Here is a 24,523-nt window from a genome sequence, read left to right on the forward strand (position 1 = left end):
GCTTATAATGAGCCCTCTCAAGACAGAAATAAACCTTTTAGTCACAAAGATTTGTCTTGCAACGTGTCTGAGAGAGCGACTGCAATTAGCACAGAATCCCTGCCCCCCGCTCAGCTCGGGAACACTCAGAACCTGTGCCAGGGCAAATACTGGTTTGAGCATATTGCAAAATGAAAAAGGTTCTTCCCTGGCTCTTAGGTCTAATTGAATAAAGGCCTATCCAAATGAAAAGGGCAGCACTGATGCTCTGGTCCCTGTGAGATGGGTGCAGGGAGCTCTTGGTAATGTCAGGGGGAATGTTTGCAGCATCAGAACAACTGTCTTCAGTTAAATGCATTTATATTTGTGGGCACAGAGTAGAGGCTGTTTTACTTCAGAGTTTTGTCATTAGGTTTTGAAGTTTAATAAGGCAAAAGTGAAATAATGGAAAGCTGTTTTGGAGTGCTGCAGTGTATTGATGATGAATTGATCAGGTGGGAAGGTTCCATGACTCTGCACAGTGCTGGGATTCCCAGTTGCCATTGGAGCCCTTCCAGTGTACCTGGACATGCTGCCAGCAGCCAGATGGGCTTTGTGCCTCTCCTATGAGGAAAGGCTGAGAAAATTGGGGTGGTTCAGCCTGGAGAAGAAAAGGCTCTGGAGAAAACTTACAGCACCCTCCATTGCCTAAACTGGCCACAGGAGAGCTGGAGAGGGACTTTGCAAAAGGGTCTGGAGTGACAGGACAAGGGGGGATGGTTTCAAGCTGACAGAGGGCAAGGCTAGATTGGATATTAGAAAGAAATTCTTCACTGTGAGGGTGGTGAGGCCCTGGCACAGGTTGCTCAGAGAAACTGTGGACTTCCCATGCCTGGAAGTGCTCCAGTTGAGATTGGACAGGGCTTGGAGCAACCTGGTCTAGTGGAAGGTGTTCCTGGCCCTGGCAGATGGTCTTTAAAAGTCCCTTCCAGCCCAAACTATTCTATAATTTTATAAATAACATGGTTTGCATTAATTGTCTCATTTGTTGATTTCCTTAATCAACACCTAAACTGTTTAATACCTTCCTTGGTACTTGGTACTCTGATGTGGGGAAGAACTATGTTGGCTTGATTGTAGAACTTAGCCTGGTTTTACTGATAGTGAAACCATCTCTATTCATACTATGTTACCTTTGTTTGCAAAACAAAATAAAGATTTAAAATGTTTTTCATTTTAGTGCACTTGACCTTGTTTTTTGTTTTGTGATAGCTTTAAAAATTTTTTGGAAGTTTTCATTTAGCGAAATTCATGCTTATGTCTGAAGTCTGATGGTATTTTTATTTTCTAAATAGTAGCCTTGCTCATAAAAAGCTATCAGTTTGTTTTAAAAAACTTTGAAGAGAATTTTGGGTTCATTAAAATATTACATTGAAATTTCAGAGTCTGCTCTGAATGACTCCTTGTTTCTCAATGTGCTCTGTCTTGGAGCTGTCCTATGATTTTAAACAAACAAAAATAAGCATTCAGGAAACGGGAGAATATCTCTCAAGGAAATCCCACCCCTCTTGTACAAAGCTAGTTTTATTGAAGAGATTTGGACACTTTAATTCTTTGAATGCAAGTGCTAAAGCTGGGTAAAATAGATATATCTTATGCATAGGATGCATCTTTTGAGGAACACAGTTTTAACTCAACTTTGCTCTCAGTATTGTGAATTTTGCTCTGTGTTTCAGAAGGGGGGCGGCCGTTCATGTGCTTTGTGTGGTGCCAACCTGCAGCTGCTTTCACTGAATGGAAAACTCAAAAAATCTTGGGTTGAATTTATTTTTAAGAAAGATCTCACCAGATTATCTGAATTGAGCCTGTGTAAGGCCTACATGCATAATCTCTGGAGAAAGTGTGGGTTGTTGTGAATAAAGTGAGTTCTAAAACAGAAGGAATGGCCACCTTAACATTCCTTTCATTTCTTTGATCAGGTACAATCTTCTCTTGCTGTTCAGTTTCACAGTCATTTTGGAAATAGCACCTTTCTAATCACATCCAGAGAAGTGCTCTCCCTTCCCTTCTGCGTGACTTTCTCTTCACGATCCCATGAATAGATAATCAATGGAAGAGGCTCAGTGCTGACCCTCTGTTGTTTTCCAGTGCCACAAATAGATGAAGTTATTGATAATAGCTCCAGATTAAGTGGAAAATAAAGCAATAGCTGCTGGCTCCTTGCAGGCACAGGGTAATGCACACACTGATATGGAAACCATATCCTTATCAGCTTTTTATCTCACTGGTTTGTCAGGGGAGATAGCAGTGCAAGGAATAGCTTGGAAACAATAGTCCTTAATAACTTGTGCCCTGCTCTGAGCAGGGAGGTGGGACTTAGAGTGGTGTGACCTTGGTTTGTGGTTCTCAGTGGCCAGATACAGAGAATTCTGGAATGATTTGAGTTGGAAAAGACCTCAAAGAGCATCCATTTCCCCCCCTCTTCCATGGGCAGGAGCACCTTTCACTAGACCAGGTGGCTCCAAGCCACATCCAGCCTGGCCTGCTTCATTCGGGGGATGGCATCCACAGCTTCTCTGTGTAAGCTGCCAGTGCCTCACTACTCTTCCAGTAAATGTCTTCCTAATATTGTCACAGCTGGTTTTCAGTAGTGGGGCACCGATGCAGTGTGCTCTCTAATGTCTTATGAACTTTCTGACTAATTTCAACCAAACTGCACAGCAGTGGTGCAGAGCTGGATGGTGCTTTTCATGAAATTTGAGCCCCTGTTGTGGTTGTCTGTGGAAGGTCAAGACTGGAGCTGAACTTTGTGAGACACTGGAAACTTGATACAAGAGAGAGCCATTACATGTGAAAATATTTGGAGATTAGCTCATTATGTCCCAGTGCTCTGGGAACAACAACTTCTTCCATTGCACAGGAGGGACCAGCCAGCTTAGGTGTCAGGACTTGGAAGAGGGATGGAAGGCCTCTGCTTCTCTTGGATGTCACTAGGGAAGGACAGCATTTTGTTGTGTACTGGACCTAGATGCAGTTTCTGCTGTAGCTGTTGCTGCACAGCAGGAAGGTGATCAAAGGTTGGGTTACCTTTGATTTTCCAGCCCTGAGAGGAGCAGTGATGGGTGTTGGGGCACAAGGAGTTTGAAGGACAGATGGAAAACACATCCCAACCCTCCTGACCTATGGATGTTTTGCTCCTTTTTCCCTCTTGCCTCTCTGCAATTTTGGTCAGGTGGGCACACCTTGTAGAGGAGACTTGTCTTGTCAAAAGCAGTAGCTGAGGAAATAGAGATGCTCTCTTTAAAAAAGACATAGAAGGTTTTGATCTTTTTTCATTATTTTGCTTTATCTCTTTTCCAAAAGATCAGTGCCTGGGTCAGGCACCTCTGTCCCTGGTGACAGCCTCAGCGTGGGTCCACAATTCCCATTTGATTGTTAAATTGAATTATTTCCTGATTTATCTTTAAAAGCAAAACTGTGTTATCATCTTCTGAATGCATTTGCAGACTATAACCATTTCCATTCTTCTGCAGGATACAATGCAGCAAACCTCAATCACATGACTATAAAGCTTGGATTTATGGTGTTTCAGTCTTTAAGATTTTCATATTAATTGAGATTTTTGAGAATTTTTTTCAGGTTTCCCTTCTATGTGTTATTGTTCATTTTAGCGTCTTTTTTTTTGTTGTTGTCCTAATGCTATGTAATCTTGTTTTGTACTCTTATTGAACCACAAAATTATCTGGATGGGAAGGGACCTCTAGAGACCATCTGGTTTCAACTCCCTACCATGGGCAGGGACACCTTTCACTAGACCATGTTTCTCCAAGCCCTGTTCAACCTGGCCTGAAAGAGTTCCAGGGATGGGGCAGCCACAGCTTCTCTGAGCAACCTGTGCCAGTGTTAACACCTCAGTCATCACTGGCAGCACAGAGCTTTGTCAGCCTGTGACATGGGCAGTTCATCCTTGACAGATGTTGGGGGTGTTGCTCTGTCTTCTCTCAAAAGGCAGACATTATCCTTGGGTTTTTGGTGAGGAGATCATCTGCCTGTACTAGGGATATCAGCTGCTTGATTCCTGTGAGCTCCAGAGAAACAGTTTTTTGGCTGCCTATTTAGAAAATGGATACATCTTTAAAAAATATCTTTATACTCTGTATTTTTAATGCTTTTCCTGTCCAGGAAGGAGAGAGATGCCAAGTCCCCGGGGAACTGTACTGGAGTGTGTTTTTCTGAGGATGCCATGGAGGCACTAGGAAGGCATAGGTGACATTTGCCTTAGCTCTTCTTTGGGCTCAGTGCTCACTGCCTGTGCCAGCAGCCTCCTTGCAGTGAGTCAGGGTCATTCCAAAGCTTGCCAGGTTCTGGGTCCTTCATACTTACCCTCTAACAAGGTCTTGCTTGATGCCCTGGAAGTCAGCATCCGATTTCCTCTAATGGCAGATTTGTTTCAGAGGTCAGGAAGGGCAGCTGTGAATTACTATATGGCTCCTTATTCATTGTCTATATAAAAGAGATGCTCTTAAATTGGAAATAAAGGTGGAAGAACAGCAGGCTTTTCTGAAGACTTTTTAGTAGGTGGACTAGATCCTCCTGATCTTGCTTTGTTTCATTTCTGGCTTCTGTAAAAGCCACTGCTCTAGCACAAATGTGCCAGCAACAGAGGGGGGTGGATGCTGGGCCAGGTCAGGGGGATGCGCTCTCTTTTCATGGTGGCATCAGGGAAAGCCCAATGTCCCTGGGAATAATTGGGAGGAAAAAGTCTCTACAGAAATACTGTTGGAAATTTGTTACCCTGAAAGACTGGAGCATTTTTTTTTGGGATAAATTTTATTGTAGCTACTGGGCTGGGAAATGTCTGTCTTGGTCCACATAAATCATCTGAATCCCTTCATGCCTTAACTCCCTGGATTAATGTGAACAGACACTTAATTGAACTGTGTATTTTTCTTCTTCTGTTAATTTAATGTTTTATTTGTAAGCAGTGGGGAAAAGCACTGCAGGAAGTATCCGGCCACTAGAGAGTTTTGCTGGCAATATTAGTTACTTCTGTCCTGTTTCATTCTGTAGTCCCAACCATGTTTTCCAAAACTTTGTTGCCTTACCTGCACTTTTGCCCTTCTCAATTGTCCTGTTGTTTTATCTATGCTGTTTTCTGTGGACCAGATTATGAACTTGAGTCATCTCTTTATTTCTCAGCCAGCCCAGTGTGATCTGGGGACTGTGAGAGAGAAGGTTTTGCTCTGTGTTTGGCACCCTGGCTGGCTCTGAACCTGATTAGGAGCCATCATCACAGGAAAGGGTTTTTTACTGGGGGATATTTTGATTTCTTTTATGCTTTCCACATCTCCAGCACCTTGAAAGGGCACTTGACAGCATCACACCTTTCTCCTGAACCACCAGGACTGATGCAACCCATGACCTGTGCTTTTTCCACTCCAAAAAATCATGACCATCTAAAACCAAAGATGGCTCTCTGAGAAGGTCATGATGATTTGAAGATACCCCAAGGCTGAAGCTGGGGGAAGCAGGGGCTGTGCATGTGGACATGAATGTGGTGGTGGGTCCCAGTGCCATGTTGTGGCCCCAATCACATCCTCTTCTTCCTCAGCACAGGAGCCTGTTGAGCAGTGTGGAGGAGGGTGGAATTGATCAGGAGCAATGTGCATGCCTGCTTGCTCTGGTGTCAGAGGTGGGAATGGTGACACTGACAGGCATCACATGCTGAGCTGTCGCCTTTGTGCTGTGCTCAGTATCAAACAAAAACCTGCTTTATGTTTCAGGGACTATGCAGAGAACATAGCTTGTGATTACAAACACAGCTCTACGGACTGCATTTTACAGGCTAGCATGTTTGCTGTGTCTGAATAAATGCACTAAAGAGGAATCAATAACCTACAGATTTTATAGAAGTAAAGGATGTTTCCTGTCTGCTCCAAGTAGCCGTGACTTGGGTGGACATTGAAGTATTGCCCCTCTTGCAGGTAGGCTGGATAGAGTCACTGAAGCACTTGCCTTTATATTTAGTTGTAATTTCAGTCTGTTTTTGTGATCTGTTGGCTCCATTAAGTTATTTAGGAGTTACGATCGCCAGTATTTTGATAAGAATATACAGATAGTAATCATGGTATGAATAAGGCCATTTCTCATTATTTCTATTGACTTTGATGTGCTTATATTATCATTTCAAGATACTGATTTGAATTTAATACTGTTTGGAAAACAAATACATGTCCAAATTGGCTCCAGATGTGTTTCATTTAATTTTGTACCTTTCAAGATGGTTTTAACAGCTGATGTATGATTGTAGTGGGAGATTGCCAAAACAGATGCCTTTTGTTTCAAGTCAAAGAAGCAGAAACTCTTCATCTAAAACAAGACAGGATTTTTTTTTCAATGTTTAAAAAGAATCTCTAATTATATATTTTAATGAAAGGAAATTCTTTTGGCTCTGCATTTAAAACAAGTGTCAAACATAAATAGTTCTCCTGCCAAGACATTTACAGGTATTGCCAGCATTCAGGTTAGGAGAGTTTAAGGCTATAAGGGTGACAATGTCACCATCTCTCTGTGGCATGAATAGGGCTACATGCTTGATTGAGCTGAAAGGGATGGATCCCTGCTAAAGAACACCATTTAAACATTGCAAAGGGAAAGAAAACAGTTAAGCAAACAAGTCCAAACCAGGTGCTGGAGATGTTTTGAAAGCTGTTGCCTCTGATTGATTAGATGCCCTTTTTTTCTGCAGAAAATACTAATATTTCCTTTGTAATACAAGATTAAAGGAAGAGCAATACAGTTCCATTTCTAGAATTTTTGTTTTCTAATTTTGAATGGGTTTTTCTGAGATCATAACTTTCCCATGCAGTGGACACTCACTTGCAAAAGAGATGTATGTCCCAAGCTTCACTCCTATTAGGGACATGACTGACACAGTTTAGAGCACGATTTTTGACCATAAGGCTGCCAGTGCTGAATTTGCCAGCAAGCAGCTCCCCTGTGTCCTGCTGTCTCAGAGAGTTGGGCCCTACCATTGCTGCACTGTGTCCTTGTGTGTGCATTATGTACATTAATGTATATAAAGGTATTACCATAACATGCATGTCCTGCTGAGATGGTTGGCTTTGGGGCCATGTGCTGCCACCAAGGTCAGGATAATGTAGATTAAAGAATTCCCAAGTTTCTAGGTCATTAGGCTCTCCCAACCTCAGTTTTGGTATTGGTGGATAGGAGGAATAATGGAATTTAATGTCTTCATGGTTGGAATCAAGATGTGTGTTTCAGTGATGTTTAGTTACACTTCATATTTAAACTTGTAAGGAATAAAAATAATCCCAGCCATATCGATCAATGTATGTTCCTCATTCTATCTAAGCGATGCAGCTCTTATTTCATTTTGTAAGTTTTATAGTCAAAACCTTCATCTGCAGTCTCATAGTGCAAGGCAGTCTCCTAATGGCTGTGCAAAAGCACTGTTAAAAGGTGCTCCTTCTCCCCCCTACCTCTTGGTACAGATTTGGGGTATTTTCAAGCTCACAGGCAGTGTATTAGAAAAGCTGACATGCAGATAAGCAATAGCTGATGGCTGGAGCCAAGGGATTAGTTTCATGCTCGATGCTGAGGACTGCTCCCATTTTTTATTTACTAGTGCAGCTTCCCAAGGCTTGACACTGTCTTACAGCAGTGCCATCATGGTGGAATGATGGAGGATGTTGCTGGTGACATCCTTCCTTAGAAACTGTCCTGATTTGTCAACCTTCTTAGTGCCAAGGCTCCTGCAAGTGTGCTTTGTCAGCACTGCACACCTTGAAGGAAATAGTGTAGCTGCAGTCTTTTATGACTCAGTCCCATCTGCAGCTACTTCTGCCAGGTGTTGTTTTAAATGTGCCATTATCACCATCTTGAACAGTGCTATTTGCTTTTTACCTGAGGTATTCATTGCATCCCTCCCTTGCAGAGAAACAGCCAAGGGAGCATGTGGGGAGGGAAGTGCCATGGAATGAGGCATTAGCAAAACGTGTGTTAACTACACCCCCCTCAATTACAAAACCTTGCCCATGGAAAATGTGCTCGTGGAGCATGACTCCTCAGATAAAGCCTTCCTAAATGGCTTTTGAGGACTTAATACATTAAAACTGGGGAAACAAATTTATTTCTGTGTCTGTCTGGTTTCTAATAATGGGTTGTTTTTTGGTTTTTTTTTTAAATTCGGGCTTAGCTTCCTTAAAATGTATTTTAACCTAGAATCAAAGAATCACAGAATGGTTTGGATTGGAAGGGACCTTAAAGATCATCTCATTCCACCCCCTGCCACGGGTAGGGAACCTGAAACACCATGGAGATCTTCTACCTGACATGAAAATTGAATTCTTTTGTAACATGTAATGAGTTAAAGTTTTTACATTGGCATATCAGTGAGAAAGCCATTATGCCATAATTCTCCTGAGACAAAAGATCCTGATAAAGCCTTGCAGGGAAAGGCTGTTCATTAGCAGGAGGAGACCATGCATGGCTTCACACAGGGCAGGCTTTGGAGGACTCTGGGACTGGTTTACTGTGAAGCTTCAAATGCCCAAGGTTTCCTATAATGGTTTCCTATGTATGGAGTGTACAGCAGATTCTTTCAGAAGGGAGTGAATGAACTGGAAGTCAAAAGGATTAAAAAAGATTTTCAAACACATGGAAAAAAGATCATCTACAGAGTGGCACAGCCAGAGAACAGTCTGGGTTCTTTGTGTGTCATAGGAAACAATGATCAGATTTTAACAAGTATTCCTAAAGATGCTGCTCCTCTGACATTTGCTGGTTCACTCAGGGCCTTGGTGTGTGTTGTGTTTTCCATGGATGTGAGAGGTGAGAATTGGTGGGCACAGTGATTTGCAAGGGAACTGCTGTGTGGGAATGCATTTCTGTAGTTTCTCACTGTGTCTGTGCTATAAACATCTTTGACTGCAGAGGTGGCATTGCTGGTGACCTGCTGCACCCCTTAGCAGAGATCCAGATGTGTAATCTTTCTATTTCTTTCTTGTAAAAGTCAATGGGTTTACACTGCTGCTACAAATCTACTCACAAATACCACCATCACATTTCATGTATGGGTCACTTGCAATATCTTTGAAATACAAATTAGACCATGGGGCTGTTGGCTGGTATATTTGGGATGCCAGGATACTGCTTTATGTGAGATAGCAGTATATTTTTTTCACAGCTGAAAATAAATTTATCTGACAGCCATAGATATATTTTCTACTTCAGTGATTGCAGCTCAAAACATTTTGTGGTTTTACAAATTCTAGCATATGAAGCATAAAAATTCGGAATATTAGTTTTTAAAGTTTTCAGATATTTGGCTGCCATTGTATAAAAAAGAACAAAACTCAAGAGGTTACTTGAGTTGCTTGGAGAAGTTTGAGCTGGGAGCTTTGTCCCATTAATGTGACTGGCCACTGCTTATCAGAGGGCATCAGCCAACAGAGGGAATGGTTAATTTGTTTTCATTCTGTTGATGTGGATGCAGACAAAGCTGTCAAATAATGGTCTGAATGTTGTGTTGTTTTTCTTACAGAGGTCATTCCAGCCCAGGGAGATGAAATTTGGGGAGCCCCTTTCTTTAGTGAGGTCCAGAGGGAGCCTGTTGAGGCAGAGCAAGAGCTGAAGCCCTGCAAGGCAGGGACAAAGTGCCAGCACCAGGTGTGCTCTGCCAGGACAGGCAGCTCCCTTGGGGCCATTGCTCCCTTTGTCCCAGATCCTGAACTGTACTAATTCCCTCCCAGTGTAGTGCTCTCCTGGATCAAAACACAGTGATTTGTCATTCATGCTCTACCCTGGAATATGGCACTCTCAGTGCTGAAAGTCTTCAGGGAAAACATGTTTTTATCCCCTTATTTCTGTGGTAAGAAGCTTCCCTCTGTAATTTAGTGACATATATAATGAAAAATCCCACTGCCAGCAGTTGGTGTGGGGATATTCTTATCTTGACAGGCCTCCAGCAGATCTGCTCCAGAACTGGTACCCTGAACTGCAGAAAGGTTATTTGACTTGTCAGTAGCAAAGCACTTCCAGTGCTCAGATAACTGTCCCATTCATCATCCATCATTACAGTGCTTAAGAGAAAATATTAAAAAGAAATCCCACAAAGAGAGAGGAGAGGAATTCATCCCCAAAATTCAGCCTGTAGCATCCGTGAGCTTTTATTTATTCATTCTGTTGCTTGATCTGCTGTATTTGCTGTTTCATAACATGGATTTAGAGAGAAATACAAATCTTGTTGTTCCTGTTGCCTGGTCTCCAAAGGGAGAGGACAGGAAGCAGTGATGTGGGTTTGTGGTGTAGATGGGAAGTTAGAGTAGATGAATTTGTGTTTTTCTCTCTGTTGGAGTCCTCAGAGTTGTAAATGCTGCAGCTGCCTTTTAGAGACAGGTCAAGGTGTATTCAGAGGTTGAGTTGAATGCTCTGGTTGATTGGGCAGGTTGGTGCAATAGGCACTGGAGTCCTCATCTGCACTGTGTGTCACAGGGAGAGAATTTGGTTTATCACTTTACTTAGCTGAGCCATTGAATCATTAAGTGGCACAATTTCACTCTCTGACTGTATTGGTTTCTGGAGTGCCATATGTGTATGACACTATATATGTGTGTGTGATTATAATAACAAAAATCCAGCTATTCTTTTGCAAACATTTCTATCTACTAAATGGAGTACTTTTGACCTCATTAAATTCTGGAGGAGTAGGTAGGCTCCCGTGTACCTGTGCATGTTGTAATGCTTCCCTTTAATCTGTTGTTTCTGGACTAATTTAAGAGGTTTTTGTGTGAAGTTTCTTACTCCTTTTTAATGCTTTATTTCCCCATTAGAAGTACTTTCTGTCCCTTGTGCATGTTTTCCTCTTCAGAAGTTAACATTTTATAATTGCAGTAACACCCTTTAGGGTGTATGTTACGGTCTACTAATGAGATGCCTGAGAGGTCTCCTAATGACATCCGAACAACAGGCACTGCACATCGTTATCAGGCCATTACACACGTCCTTAACAATAATAAATACTCCTGCTTACTGTAATTACATGTGCTGCCCTTTAGTGCTCGGCAAGAGGATATGGGAGACTTCACAGTTCAAGTGCAAGGTGGGAAGTAAATCAGCAGCGTTTTGCAGAGGATTTCTCTGAATGCCTTTGAGGATGTGGAAAGACACAAGTTTTGGGAGAATTACGGTGTTTTCCTCTTGCTTTTGGATTGAAAATGTCATGAGAACTGCTTCCCTGTGTGTGCACATACCCTCTGCTCTCCCTGTTGTAAACATCACACACCTTCAGAGCAGGGATGTTCATGAGAGAGCAGGTAACCATAGGCAATGGGCTCAGAATTGCTTTAAACACTCTGTGATAGAGGATGAAGCTGTCCTGTGGCAGATCCCATGGTCTTGTGGTAGAAGTAAGAGTGTCTCCAAGAAGGTATCAGAGAAAACCTGTGCACACAAATAGCCAAGAAAAAGAAAAAAATGTACTTGATTGCATCCATCCCCAAGGATGGTGCACAGTAGCCTTTGCAGTACACATTGCTGGCCACTTTTCCTGTGCATACTTCATACAGATAAGACATCATACTGTAAAAATGAAAAATACCTTTACCAGGGAGTCAGATTCATGAAATCTCAAGCACTGAGTGATAGTGAAGCATTCCTTCTGACAGCAGAGCCAGTGAATTGTTTGGAAAGGTGTTTCAGAGCAGAACAGAATCTGCAAAATTTACATTAGTGCCGGAGGACTTTAACGTTTATTAAAGCTTCCAAATAACACATTTGCTATCTGGAAGTATTTGATAGATGTACCAGTCAGCCACAAAAAAGTGAGCGTTGGTTACTTCCCAGAGGAATCCAGACAATTTTGCTTTCTCTAATAGGAATAAGGTGGAGGTTTGTAAAATGTCAAACTGCAACTTGCGTAGCATCACCAGCTGAAGCAGGCACAATGAGCAAACGTCCTGTTTATCTAACAACAGCCTGTTTGGTTTGGTTACTTTAAATTAGAGGGTGTCTGCATTAAAGTACTGAAGACATTTTTCATACAGAAATGAAGAATAAGTGTTGGCTACAGTGATAGGCACGCCTGGCTTCCTGCACACTCAGATGGACTGAGACTCTTCCTCGCATAACTGCTGAAGTGAAGAGTGAGTGAAGCTAATCATCACTGTGCATTAATTAACTCTTCCAGTTCATGATGACAGCTGGTTTTGTTATATATGGTTTAAGGTGCTTCAAATGGCCAGAAAAAACTTATTTATTTATTTCTATCCTGCAGAGCACTCAGAAAGATTTGGCTTCAGTGTTAACAAAGCAGCAGTCCCCAAACATTAATTAGTCAGACATGTTAATTCCCTTAATTTAAAAATAGCAATCTCAGTGCGAAGAATTAAGCTAAAGCACAGCATCAGGTGTAAACTGGTGCTTACAGCAGATACATTGCAAAAGATATTACTGGCTTTCAAATAACTTCTGTGCTTGATGTATTTGGTTTGGGTTTTCCCCTGTCTGTGGTGATATGCATCAAGCCAAGGGTGATAGCTCTTAACTTCTTGTCCATCTCCTGCTTTTGCTGCCTCTGTATTGAGGCTGTAATCCATCACTGACACAGCACCTGATGCTGCTGCGTGAACAGATAGAAGGGTCCCAGCAGATCTCTTGTGCTGTGTTTATTCTGCTGTTTGTGTTTTGGCAGCACTCGAGGCTTTAAAGCCATGTCAGGAGCTCTCTGAAAGCACTTTGAGAACCTTATCTCAGAGCCTTTAAATGGATTGGACAGACATGGACAGGGAGAAGTCTGTAGATCAGTACAGACTTCTCCCAACACCCCAAAATTCCCTGCTGACCTACAGCTGTCTTCCAAGTACTCCTTTATAGCCCATCACAATGAAACTGTGCTGATCAGAGCCTTCCTGCCATTGCTGGCAGCCCAGTGGTTCCGCCCATGGAAAGAAACCTGTCATCCAACCATCCTTACAGCAAAAGCAGAAGGAAATGTGTAAAATTAATACCATCTAGTTATTTCTTGCGAAAAGCAGAGTGTTTAGTTTTACCACTGTGTACAGTCTGAGTGTGGAGGTTCCTGGAGTGTCCCATTGTGCTGCCATGGAGCAGCACACGCAGCATCAGGGCTCAGGGATAGATGATTTCACCCCAGAAAGTACAAATCACACAATTGGAGATCTCATACATAGTCATACACAATAGGTTTGCCTTTAATTACCTTTGATTTGCTGAAGTGATGAAACAGAAATTCAAGCCTGGATTTACAGAGAACACCCCTGTTTTCAGGAGTGCTGCTCAGCTCTTAATATCTGGGAGTGTGTCTTTTCACAAATAGGCCTGTTTACTTTTTTGTTGGTAATTTTGTTTTGTTTTGTTTTCCATATTGGGAAGCAGTATTATGCAGTATCCCTTATGGGTCTGATTGAGAATCCCCAGCACACACCTTGCACCTGCCCAGTCGCCTCTCTTGGCTCATTTTCTTCTCTTTCTTACCCTTTATAAAACCTCACTGTCTTCCCAGGCTCTTTCAATACAGTGTTTGTCAGTCACTGAAGCAATTCATTACATTGTTTGTCTTGGGATGGGATCGTAAGTAATTAAACATTCTTAGGCTGTTTTTGTTGTTATTGTTAAAAGACCTCTGTAAGGGACATTTTCCTCTCCTGCTCCCCTCCTCCCTTATCTACACCTTAGGATGCCACATCAAAAATTTAGCTTAATAGCATTTAAAACCAGAGCAATACAGTCTGAAGACAAAATATAATTTAGAGAGAATGCACAACAGCCACGAGAGTTGAGTGTGTGAGAATGTGTGTGTAAGAGCACATCTCTGTAGGGAGTAATAGATTTACAGCAGAGTGGGCTGTGTTTTGAGTAAATTAATCATTAGAAACAGTTTTCAGCATAGGACTCATGCATAATTCACTCAGGATTTCTGTTATATTTACACTCACCTAATAGCTGAGACAAGCGATACAGGAGTTATGAGTTGTTTGCCTTGACTGCATGGTGTTCCTTCATCTGCATTGATGTTCATGACATTGTTTCTTCCCTCTAGTTTGACAATTATTTTTAATTTTTTAACACAAAAATAACAGTAAGTACTCAGCAGGCAGCAAATATAATCAGGTTTTTTTGCTTGTTTGCTTTTGTGCTTCCCCAGCCCAGGCATTGCTGTTAGTTACATCTTCTTTATGCTAAATAGTTTTTGGCAGTGCTGTCTGAGTGAATCTTTGGGAGAGATGTCCTGGTGGAATGAGAGCAATCATCCACCAAATCATCTAGAAATCCCTGGCTGGGAATGTGTTTGTGGACAGTGCAGTATCACCTTGTAGTTCCAGGAAGGCTCTGATCCAGTTCAGGGGGTGGGCTCTGAATTTTGGAAAAGCCACCCACTGCTGACTAGAAGGCAAAGGTTCTCGCGAACATGGCCATGGCCATTTTGTTACCAACCACAGAAGGATAAATTTCCCAGAAAATAGAGAAAATACAGTCATTCAGAATGTGAGCTGCCTTAGTGAGAGCCATTGTATCCCACAGCTTCTCAGAGAGGACAGGTGTAACATGAGATGAGCAGACCTGGGAAGGTGATGTGGAATATGAGACGTAGAGTTTGATGTACCAGATAAATGTGTAACAAAATTCAGTGGATGGAAATTGAAGCTAAACAAATTAAAAATAAAATATGTTTGCCCACTGAGACTAAGTAATCATTTGAAAAATTGCTCTTTGATGCTTAAATTAGGGCTGGAAGCCTTCCTGGGTGTGTGTGCTATAGAGCAAACAAATTATGGAGCTGCTGCAGGGAAAATCTTGTTGAACTCGGTGCAGGAGGTCAGAGTGTGCACATAATCCCTCTTGGCTTTAAAAATCTATAAATCTGTGGCACACTGCCTAGGTGGTGATAGGCACTTGATAAATTATGTTTATTGTGTGTTTTCCCACCTGCAGGCTTCCTGCTGCCTCCCTCCCTGGGGCTGCTCCTACTCCCTTCCATGCAGGACACAAATCTAGAACTTGCCTTTGGACTTAGCAAACCAAGCTGTAATTCTTGGGCTTCCAAGAAAGGCTGCAAATTCATCCAGCACTTTCTGTGCATTAGGGGCTGAGGCATACGATTCATTTAGCTTTATGCAGTTTGGAAGGTAATTGTTTAAGGTAGGAATAGAGTTTTGTTTATAGAACTGGGAATTAATATTCTCATTCTGTAAGTTTTTAATATATTTTTAAAACTCACAGAGTAATAGATGGGTGCTTTTTCTGGTAATAAAATGAAATATTGAAACAAATATACACTGAGGCAAGCTTTAACTCTTCCAGGTTGTAAATGTCTATTGTTTAATAGTATCTACTTCATGGCATATATTCCATTCCATTTCTGTGATAAATTTGGTGAGCTCCCAGTTGTTGCTAAATTATATATGGATACCTGATAAATGTACATCTTATTAGCTGAAACACATCCCTAAGATAAGCAAGTTCGTTTGGATTTTTATTGTTAATTGAATTTTTTCAGCAGAGGCAACTGAAGGATGTTCATGAATTTGCATGATGTTAAACATCTGCTCCTCCTCTTAGCAGGAACTGAACCAGAGTTTCACTTAACCTGTAAATTCAACTCAGGAATAAAACAGGTACTCAGCCTTTGAGGGGCTTGGTTGTGTGTAAAGGAGGCAGGCAGGTAATGCTGTGAGGGAACAGGATGTAATTAGCAGCACTGCCTTAATGTCACATCTGTGGTGTGTGGCTTCCTCTGTGCACAGAGATGGTCTTCAGTGATGTTTGGAGGCAGCAGAAGGCTGCCTGTGTTGTTGTCAGGTGTTACAGGAACACTGCAGTGGGGTGATGTGCAGTGTAATTGCTGCAGAACACAGCCTGGTGTTTTAGAGGAAGCTTTCTCTCAATGATCAGAAGTTAAATGGTTGTTATCACAGATGTTTATATATTAAGATTTGGGTTAATTTCTCTTCATCCTAAATTGGTTTGCTCAGAGCTTGCATAGAATCCTGGAATCATTAAGGTCATAAGACCTTCAAGATCGTGAAATCCAACCTTCAGCCAAATATCCCTGTTACCACTGTCCCATTGCAAAGTGCTGCATCTCTTCATTTTCTGAACTCTTCCAGGGATGATGACTCTGCCTCTTCCCTGAGCAGCCTCTTCCAAGATTCAGCCACTCTTTCCATGGAGATTTTTTTTCCTAATATCCAACCTATAGTATTTACAGCCTATAAAAATCAGAGTTGGGAATATTCAAAACTCACAGATATCTCTAAATTGGAAGAAATTGTCAGTGCCAAAAAGGTTTCTTGATATTCTCCTCCTGCAGCTGCACTTGCTTAGAGGAGTCTGTTCATGTAAATTGTTGGGAAAAGTAGTTGTTTTCTTCTTTCCAACCATACAGGAGAATTGGGAGGAAAGTCCAGCCAAACTCTCCATGCTTGTGCAGAAACAAGCAATTAAAGGAAGAGGAAGATAGATAGAAAGAGACAGGTAAAAAATTTGCATGGCAGAATGGGGATTTGAAAGGAGACCCCTGAAGAACTGAAGTCATCTTTAATTTTCCTGTCCCCATGTAAACTTGTTCTGTCGAGTCACACAGGCCATAATGCAACGGATCATTGGGGTAAAGAGTTCACATTATGTCTCACTCAGGCTCAGCAGTCTGATCTTTTGGGACCACATTTCTGCGGCTCAGCCAACACTTTCCTTTTGTATGTAGGAAAATGGGCTGGTGCTGATGAGGAATTTTGCCATAAATGGCACAAGAATTAAGGAGCCACACTCAGAAATAAATTAATAACATTTTAGTTTAGTCATTTTCTGATCCTTCTAACAATGCCAGATAAAACTTGATTGAAACACAGGGAAAAGGCTGTTTTGAAAACAGAACTTTTCTCCAACCCCATTAATTTTGTCTAGAAATGTTATTTTCAGTAATGATATCTTTTTTGCCCTATAGATGTGGATGAGAAAACAAATCTTAGTGCTCTCATCTCCTGCACTGAATTTCTTCCTGGAGCTTGGAAACTGCCATAGGAACAGCTGAAAATAGTCAGCATGGTCTGAGAGGATCTGTCAAATAAAATGACACCCCCAATGCCTCCTGCCTTAGAAATGACACTCCTCAGCCTGCTGCAAACTGCTCTTTATTGCCGCATATGGAGGTGCCGAAGGGTTGCCTAGAAAATTAGTGCCACTGGAGTTCCCCCTTCAGTGGTGGGTTATTTGCACTGGGCTGTTATCATCCTCCCTCACGGGGACAGTGAGCAGGAGCGCTGTCCTGCCGTGGTGGGTGGATTTCAGGCAGGTGATGGTGAGATCCAGGAGCCAGCAGGGCCGGCAGCTCTGCGTGGGCTGCTGGTTTGTTATGTCCTATCTCACCTGCAGGGATAACACAGAGTCTAATCCTGTGCTGGGAGTGGCAGCACAGTTGCAGATTTTCAGGGGCTGGAGCCCAGATCTGAGGGCATATGGACTGGGTACCTGTGCTCCAGCTGTGTGGAGATTCCACTCAGGGGAAATTCTGGAGAGTTTTTGAAGGGTCACAAGTTTGAATCTCTGTGTATGCCTTGTTATGTCTTTGTTGATAATCACACACTCTTATACTTAGCCTGGATGCTAATGGCTGCACAGCTTCTCTCATGGATTTTAGGAAGAGCTGCAGGTGCCCTGCCATTCTTGCAGCCTGTGTAGTTTTGCTGCAAAATAGCTCAGGAGCCAGTGGGACTCAAATCCCCTAAAGACTTCTCTGTGTGTTCAGGCTCACATCTGCTGTCAGGTGATCTGCACACCAAGGTCTCAGAGATTGGTGCTCTATAGGTGTTATCAGATAATTTTTGATATTTAAAGAAGTACTGACATTTCGAGTAATCATTGTATTGTAAGGCACCTTGCACGGTAATATTTCACTGGGAGATTAGGTTCCCCATCAAAGGAAGCTCTTCACTTCCTCAGTTTATTTTTATTTTGTACCCTGCATTCCTTTGAAGGACACTTTCATCTCCAGCCTTGCTATTCTTCTGTTATCTGCTTTTACTCAGAACTGGGTTGAACATTGCTGTGGGATCCAAGTGTAAAAACCTGCAGCAGTTCACAGAAACCAGGAGTAAAATTTTTAAAGAGGACAATTATTGAGGGAGCTGGATTAATGATCTGTCATCACAATTTAGCTACATTCACCACTGACCTTTCACAGGGAGGATGCTCTTGATAAATGTAGATCATTACTGAGTTCTGACATAAAAACATAATGGCATTCTGTGTTCCTTGGCAGGCTGATCAATATTTTATCTGCCAAAGCATGCAGAAGTGCTAAACAGGATGAATTACGTGGCTGCTGCAAAACAGAGCAAGACGCATCATTGCTTGGAGTGAGCAGAAATTTGACAGTTATTTGCCACATTTTAGCAATCACACCTTCATGTCCTGGATTTTTCTTTTACTCTTCTTCTGTCTTATTGTTTTTCTTTCCCTCTTTTTTTTTTTTTTTAATTCAAACAGTTCCAGGCTTCACTGGGTCTGAAAATGCTCTAAACTGATAAGAAGGGCTTGTTTCATTGGATATTTTCCCCAGCATGAAAAGGGAAATAATGGACTAGAATTGAAGAATCAGTTTAGGGCAGAATAGCAATTTTAGCTCATCCAGAATTGGTGTGGGTGTCTCTCTGTGTGTTGGTTCCCCAGCTGTGTGGTGGGGATGGTGCCTGAGTACACACAGGGGGTCAGCTGGCAGTACCACACAGGCACCTGGACCACATGTGGTGGCATTTCTGATGTTTAGAAACAGGGCAGGGAAGGAATGCTTCAAAGCCCATCTCTGAAGAGCAGTGGTGGTCAGCTAAAATCATAGAATCACAAAATCCTGAGTTAGAAGGAGCCCACAAGGATCATCAAGTCCAGCTCCTGGCCCTGCACAGGATAACCCCAGAAGTCCCACCATGTGCCTGAGAGCATTGTCCAAATGCTCCTTGGGTTCTGTCAGGCTTGGTGCTGTGACCATTCCCTGGGGAGCCTGTTCCTGTGTGCAAACACCCTCTGGGGGAAGAACCTTTTCCCAAGATCCAGCCTAAACCTCCCAGTACAGGTTGCAGTTGTGAGCAGAATCCAAGTCCCTGGGAAGCTCTAACAAGGAAACCAAGCTGAGAGACATCCATTAGCAAGACCTACCAAGGAGAGCAGCCTGAGATGAGATAAACTGCTAATGATGAGCTTGTGTTGCAAAGGAAACTGCTGGGGGCAGTCAGCAGAGAGAGAGGAGAGTGGGGATAAGTGAGAGGGCACACAGACAGCTTTTCTGACATTCTTTTTGCTTAACTGCCAGATTTGTAATACCTGGAAGAACAGAACCAGAGGTGGCATCAGCCTAAAGAGAGTATTTAGTAGATAAAGTTGGTAGATGCTTGGCACAGTGTAAGAAGATTACAGATGTCAGGACAGCAGGAGAGAGTGAGAGGGAAGGAGAGGAAATACAGAGCTTTGCTCTCCAAGACTTATAAACCAAGACTTATAAACCAGCTCAGTGTCAGCAGTCTCTAAGGAACTCAGGTTAAAAGATGCAATAATAATGCTTAGAAATGAGGGGAAGGATCTTTGCTGCAGGAGAGTCTTGCTGTCTTTGGTGTTGACTTTCCAGATGTTTCAAGTAGCCTGAATGTGTCTCCTCCTTAACTTGTCTGAGCAGGCAGTGTCTTTTCTAGGACATCCATGTCTGGTTGCTGAAGTGCCTTATTTTGTTTGGAATAAATAGCATTAAATCTGGGTTGTGCAGCAGCACATCAGTTCAGACGTCCCAAACACAGATAATTTCTGAGCTTTGGCCAGACTTAGTATAAAGTTATAGTTTCAGGTCAGAGTACTTCAACTAACATGGAGCAGTTTTCCCTCTGTTCTTCCACTGCAATAAGAGTAAGTATATAAATTATACATATATACTTATATGCATAGATATAGATATAGATATATATTAGAGTTGGTAGTGCATTTTTCTATTGATCTTTTAGTCCAAAGGAGGAAATTATCAATCTCACACCCTGGGACAGAACTTTATTGGTTTTACTTGTGTGCTGCTAAAGAGCTCAGCACTGCTGGGCTCTGACCAACTGCTTCTGTGTCACTGCAGCCCTCAGATGTCTGGGGTGTCAGGGAAAACGTGCAAAGGTGCGAGACTGATCCAGTCTGTCGCATCCACACTGTGGAGAGAGGCTTGGGATCCACTTCCAGCAGAGCTGGAGAGTGTAATTTTCTCTGGAAGGAAGTGAAGGTATTGATTTGACAGGGGCTAGAAGCACCTTCTGATTTTCTGCCTGCAGCATATGTTAGCAACATGTGAAACTGGACTTATTTTTTAAATAAGAGACATAATTGTCTTACTGCTGGTTTTCTTTGATGTGTTCACCATGGACTGGCCTTCCCCTGCTGTGCAGGATGGGGGTCTGCTGGATCTATGACCCTGAACATAGCAACAGTGTAATGGGGAAAAATGTATTCTGAGTTTACAGCAGGATTTGGGAATTGCTGCCAGCGTCTGTCACCAGCTCTATCCTTCTGGGCTTTCCTTTATTTCACTCTTAGTGCCCATCACACTTGCCTGGAAGTGATCCCCAAGGTAATGTGACCTCCCCCCAAGGAGAGAGACATTTACCTTGGGCTACCTTTCAGCCCAGATCAGTTTTTCAAGAAAAGCAGTTTTGTGGTGGCTTTTTTTTTCAGAGCATGGAAGAATCCAGGAGGGTTGTAATTCAGTGAAAGGAGATCACTGTTTCCTGGCTCACACCATGCTTGAGGGAACTGGGGGTTCAGCCTGAGAAAAGGAGGCAGGGGGACTTGGGGACTTTCTCCCTCTCTACTTGAAATAAAGCTGTGGCCAAGAGAGGGTCGATCTCTTCTCCCCAGTAGTAAATGACAGAATGAGATGAAATGGCTTCAAGTTGTACCAAGGGAGGCTTGGGTTGAGGATTAGGAAAAAATTCTTCTGGATTGACTCCATCCAACCCAGGATCGTGGTGGAGTCCCCATCCCTGCAAGTGTGAACAAATCCCATGCAGATGTGACACTTGGGTTAGTGCTGAGGGAGGAAGGCTGGGAAAGGTAACAGCAAATATCTACAAAAAGATGTCCCAGCTGCTGAAAACAAACCTGGAGGGTGTAAAGTCAGAACTGCTTTGGCCTGTCCTTGTGGGGAGCACAGGGTAAGTGGGTCAGCCCACCCAGCTGTCACCATGTACGTTGCCTGTAGCACTGCTGATGCTTATTAATGGAAACCACAAAGCAGAAACAGAAGTGGAAGAAAATTAAATCTCTTTCCCTGTCCCCATTAGCCCTAGATACATTTCTGGGATTAACTTTTGATTGAAAATAAAATTCCAGCTAAGAGAAAAAATATTATTGCAGTAGCTAAAACAGTATATACAACAGAATAGCTTGATTAAATGGCTACAGTAATCAGGTTTTCTCTTAAAGAAGCTGGTGATTGAATGAAAAAAAATGTATATACTGCCTTCACAAACCATCAAATGACATGGTTGGAAATAAAGAAGCCAAGAATAATAAACACAACTAATAGTAGCTGAATAGCCTTGTTTTTTTCTGTAAAACAAGACTGATCCCAAGTGGGACACTGTTTTTTGGAGGTTGTTTAGAGGGAAGGAAAAATTTATCAGCTGCTTAATATCCCTGAGCAGCAGGAAACTCTCCAAACTAGATGGGACTGAGTTCAGGGTAGGAAATAAGCCTTGTCTTGCAGTTCTTGTTCATGTAGCAGGAGGGCACTGACCTGAGTGGTGAGCACATGTTCAGCCTCTGTGTCCTCTCTCACCTTCTCAGGTCATAATGCTTTTGAAGTTGTGAGCACAAAATATGAAGGGTGAAAAAAAAACCTTGACAGTAGATGGGTTTGCTATCACAGAAGTGCCTCCCACCTGGAATTTTAATTGGGTTTCAGTTGGAGTGGGACCAAGAGGTCCAAAATGTTGCAGCTCAGCAAGAAAGGGACAGGAATATTAGCTGTCACTGTGCCAGAGTCTTCTGTTATTTTTAAGTGGAATAATGTTTAGAGTCTTTGGGGAGCTGATCTACAAGGGTATTGTCTCTTAAACTGAGGTGGGACCATGTTGTGTTAGATTTAAGATTAAACTTAGATTTAATCCAAGAGGATCAGTGATGGGATTTAAAAGAAAAGGTTTGTTTTAAACCCAGTATTGCAGCGAGTAAGGCCATTTACAATATAGGGAAGTTACATTGTAGGCATAAGGACATCTGAGGGGAACAGCTGGAGGTGCTGATGCTGTTGGTGGGGTGTGGTTGATACCCACAGAGTGTGGGACAGCTGGAGCCTGGGGGTGCTCCAGGGTCTGCTCCAAGGCTCCTGCAGGGCACCAGCCACTGTGCTCTGCACTAAAGAAAACAGATTTGCACAGAAGGACAGCTGCCATTTCTCATTCTGCTGAGCTCTGCCAGCCAACAGAGGAGCAGAAAAGGGCCATAATATCTTGTACCACTATGGGCATGTGGATGCATTTCCTTGAGGAGGGAAAGAGCTGTGGGAGAGCTGGGTGCTGCAGGCACAGCATGAGCTTTCAGGGTCAGGGGGGTTCAATCTGATTTCTTCAACCAAGCCAGAGTCACTTCAGGGAGAGTGACTTGAGGGCTTTTCCCTGATAATAACCTTTTTCCCTGGTCAGGGACAGGACTGTGTTTATTTCAGCCTGCAGCTGAAATGGGGGGTGATGAGAGCAGGCACTAGTGACACCACAGCTGCAGGGGCTCCCCACAGCCCTGCACTCCTCACTGTCCTTCCTCTGGCCTTCTACCACCCCAGGCTGCCTCTGAGGATTCCCTGAGATCAGCCCCTGTTTGACATAGGGTGACAGGCTGAGGTACCAGTTACATTAGTGCAACTTTCTAAACATCAGCTTCCCCACGTTTATTTTGTACTTTATGGGATAAATTTATTCATATAGAAAAGCATAAAGCCAGTTTAATATTTGTGGGACTTACAAAACTGAGTGTGGCAGTCGGTAACTGAAGCCCTATAAAATCTGGAAGGTAACATGCTGGAGAGTATCCCTGACAGCAGGATTTAGAAAATCTGCCAGCTATTACAAAAGGTAACGACTACAGGAGCTCCTCAAGCGCAGAGCTGAGTGGAGCTGAATATGCAGACATATGTGCCTAATTTTTCCTTTTAGGACCTCATTCCTTGGAAAAGGTAATGCACATGCAGTAATGCTGTGTTCTCTCCCAGGGGACAGCTGCACAGTGGCAGACTACAGCCGGCTCAAGAGCATCCTGCTGGACCTGCAGGCTCGCCGGCAGAGCCCGCCCAGCAGCCTGGCCAAGGACAGGCTGGCCCAGAAGCGCTTCCTGATTGAAGAGCTCTTTAAGCACTTGGATCTGAACAGTGATGGGCACCTCAGCAGCTCTGAACTGGCTCAGGTAGGTTTACTGCTCAGTGAGAATGGGATTATGAAGTGGATTTTCATTCAAAGTGTGAATTGAATGTAACACAGCAGCACTCAGGTGGGAATGGTCATTCGTACCTGTCCAGTCAGCAGCAAGGAAAGGAGGAAAATCTAACACAGGCAATGAGTCTCTCTCTGCATCTCCCAGGAGTCAGCATTGTCTCAAACATTTGAACCTCATCTCCAAACAAAAAACATGGCAGTTTTCCAGCCCCATCTGTACTCCTCAAAATAGATAATAATCCTTGCTCTGCTAACTGACATTTTCTGAAGTATATCAGTTAGCTGGCTTGGGGAGAATCAATTTAGATTTTTTAGGTGCATGTGATTTAGGCAGCAATCTCTCAATTCTTCTCCCTGCCTTCTGTACTGTGCATTAGCATACAGTAATGTGACAGCAAAGTTGGGATTATTGTCAACAGGTATATTGTCCTAAAGTCCCTGGGCAGATGCTGAAATGTGGATTAGCAAAAGTTGTTAGAAAAGGTAAGAGCTTGAAAAAACTGTTATTTCTAATTTCAGGTCTGTTGGAATTCATCTCCTTGGTAAAGTGAACCAAACAGCCATCCTGGGCACTCACCCTGGGTACTCTGTGTCCTCAAATTGCTCTTTGCACATGCAGACCATGGAAAACAATCCTGTAAAATGTCCTTTCCATTCCATTATGTCATCCATGAGAAGAATTAGCAAATGCCTTTTAAGAGCCCTTTGGAAGCCAATCCTATCTAGGACCTATTTCAGTTTCCAAAGCTGTTCCTTCATAGAATTATGGAATGGTTTGGGTGGGAAGGCACCTTAAAGCAGACCTCATTCCACCCCCTGCCCTGGGCAGGGACACCTGCCACTAAACCAGGTTGTTCAGAGTAAGTTCACCCTTGAGTGTCTCATCTGCACTCTTACTTCCCAGGGAGTACAGAGTGTGTTGCAATCACGAGCCTGCTCCTCCCTGAGCTTGCTCCTCTCCAGGACAGTTTGTGCTGCATTTTAGTCCTCAGGCTGTTGACAGGTTGCTTGATCCTTTCCACACAATGCAAAGTGTCAGCATAAATTCCCTTAGATCTCAGGGCTATGAATATATGCAA

The 24,523-nt window shown here is 42.8% G+C and overlaps 1 protein-coding gene across 5 annotated transcripts in view; it reads left to right on the forward strand.

Moving 5' to 3' along the window:
• FSTL4 (follistatin like 4) overlaps positions 1-24,523 on the forward strand; it is a 209,476-nt gene that overhangs the window by 87,616 nt on the left and 97,337 nt on the right. For all 5 annotated transcript variants that reach the window (XM_064387512.1, XM_064387509.1, XM_064387508.1 and 2 more), the window contains one exon: positions 23,225-23,415. In XM_064387512.1, coding sequence (XP_064243582.1) covers positions 23,225-23,415 — 191 coding nt within the window. The remainder of the gene's footprint in view (positions 1-23,224; positions 23,416-24,523) is intronic.

This window comes from Passer domesticus, chromosome 13 (assembly GCF_036417665.1).
Source record: "Passer domesticus isolate bPasDom1 chromosome 13, bPasDom1.hap1, whole genome shotgun sequence".
NCBI classification, from domain to species: Eukaryota; Metazoa; Chordata; class Aves; order Passeriformes; family Passeridae; genus Passer; species Passer domesticus.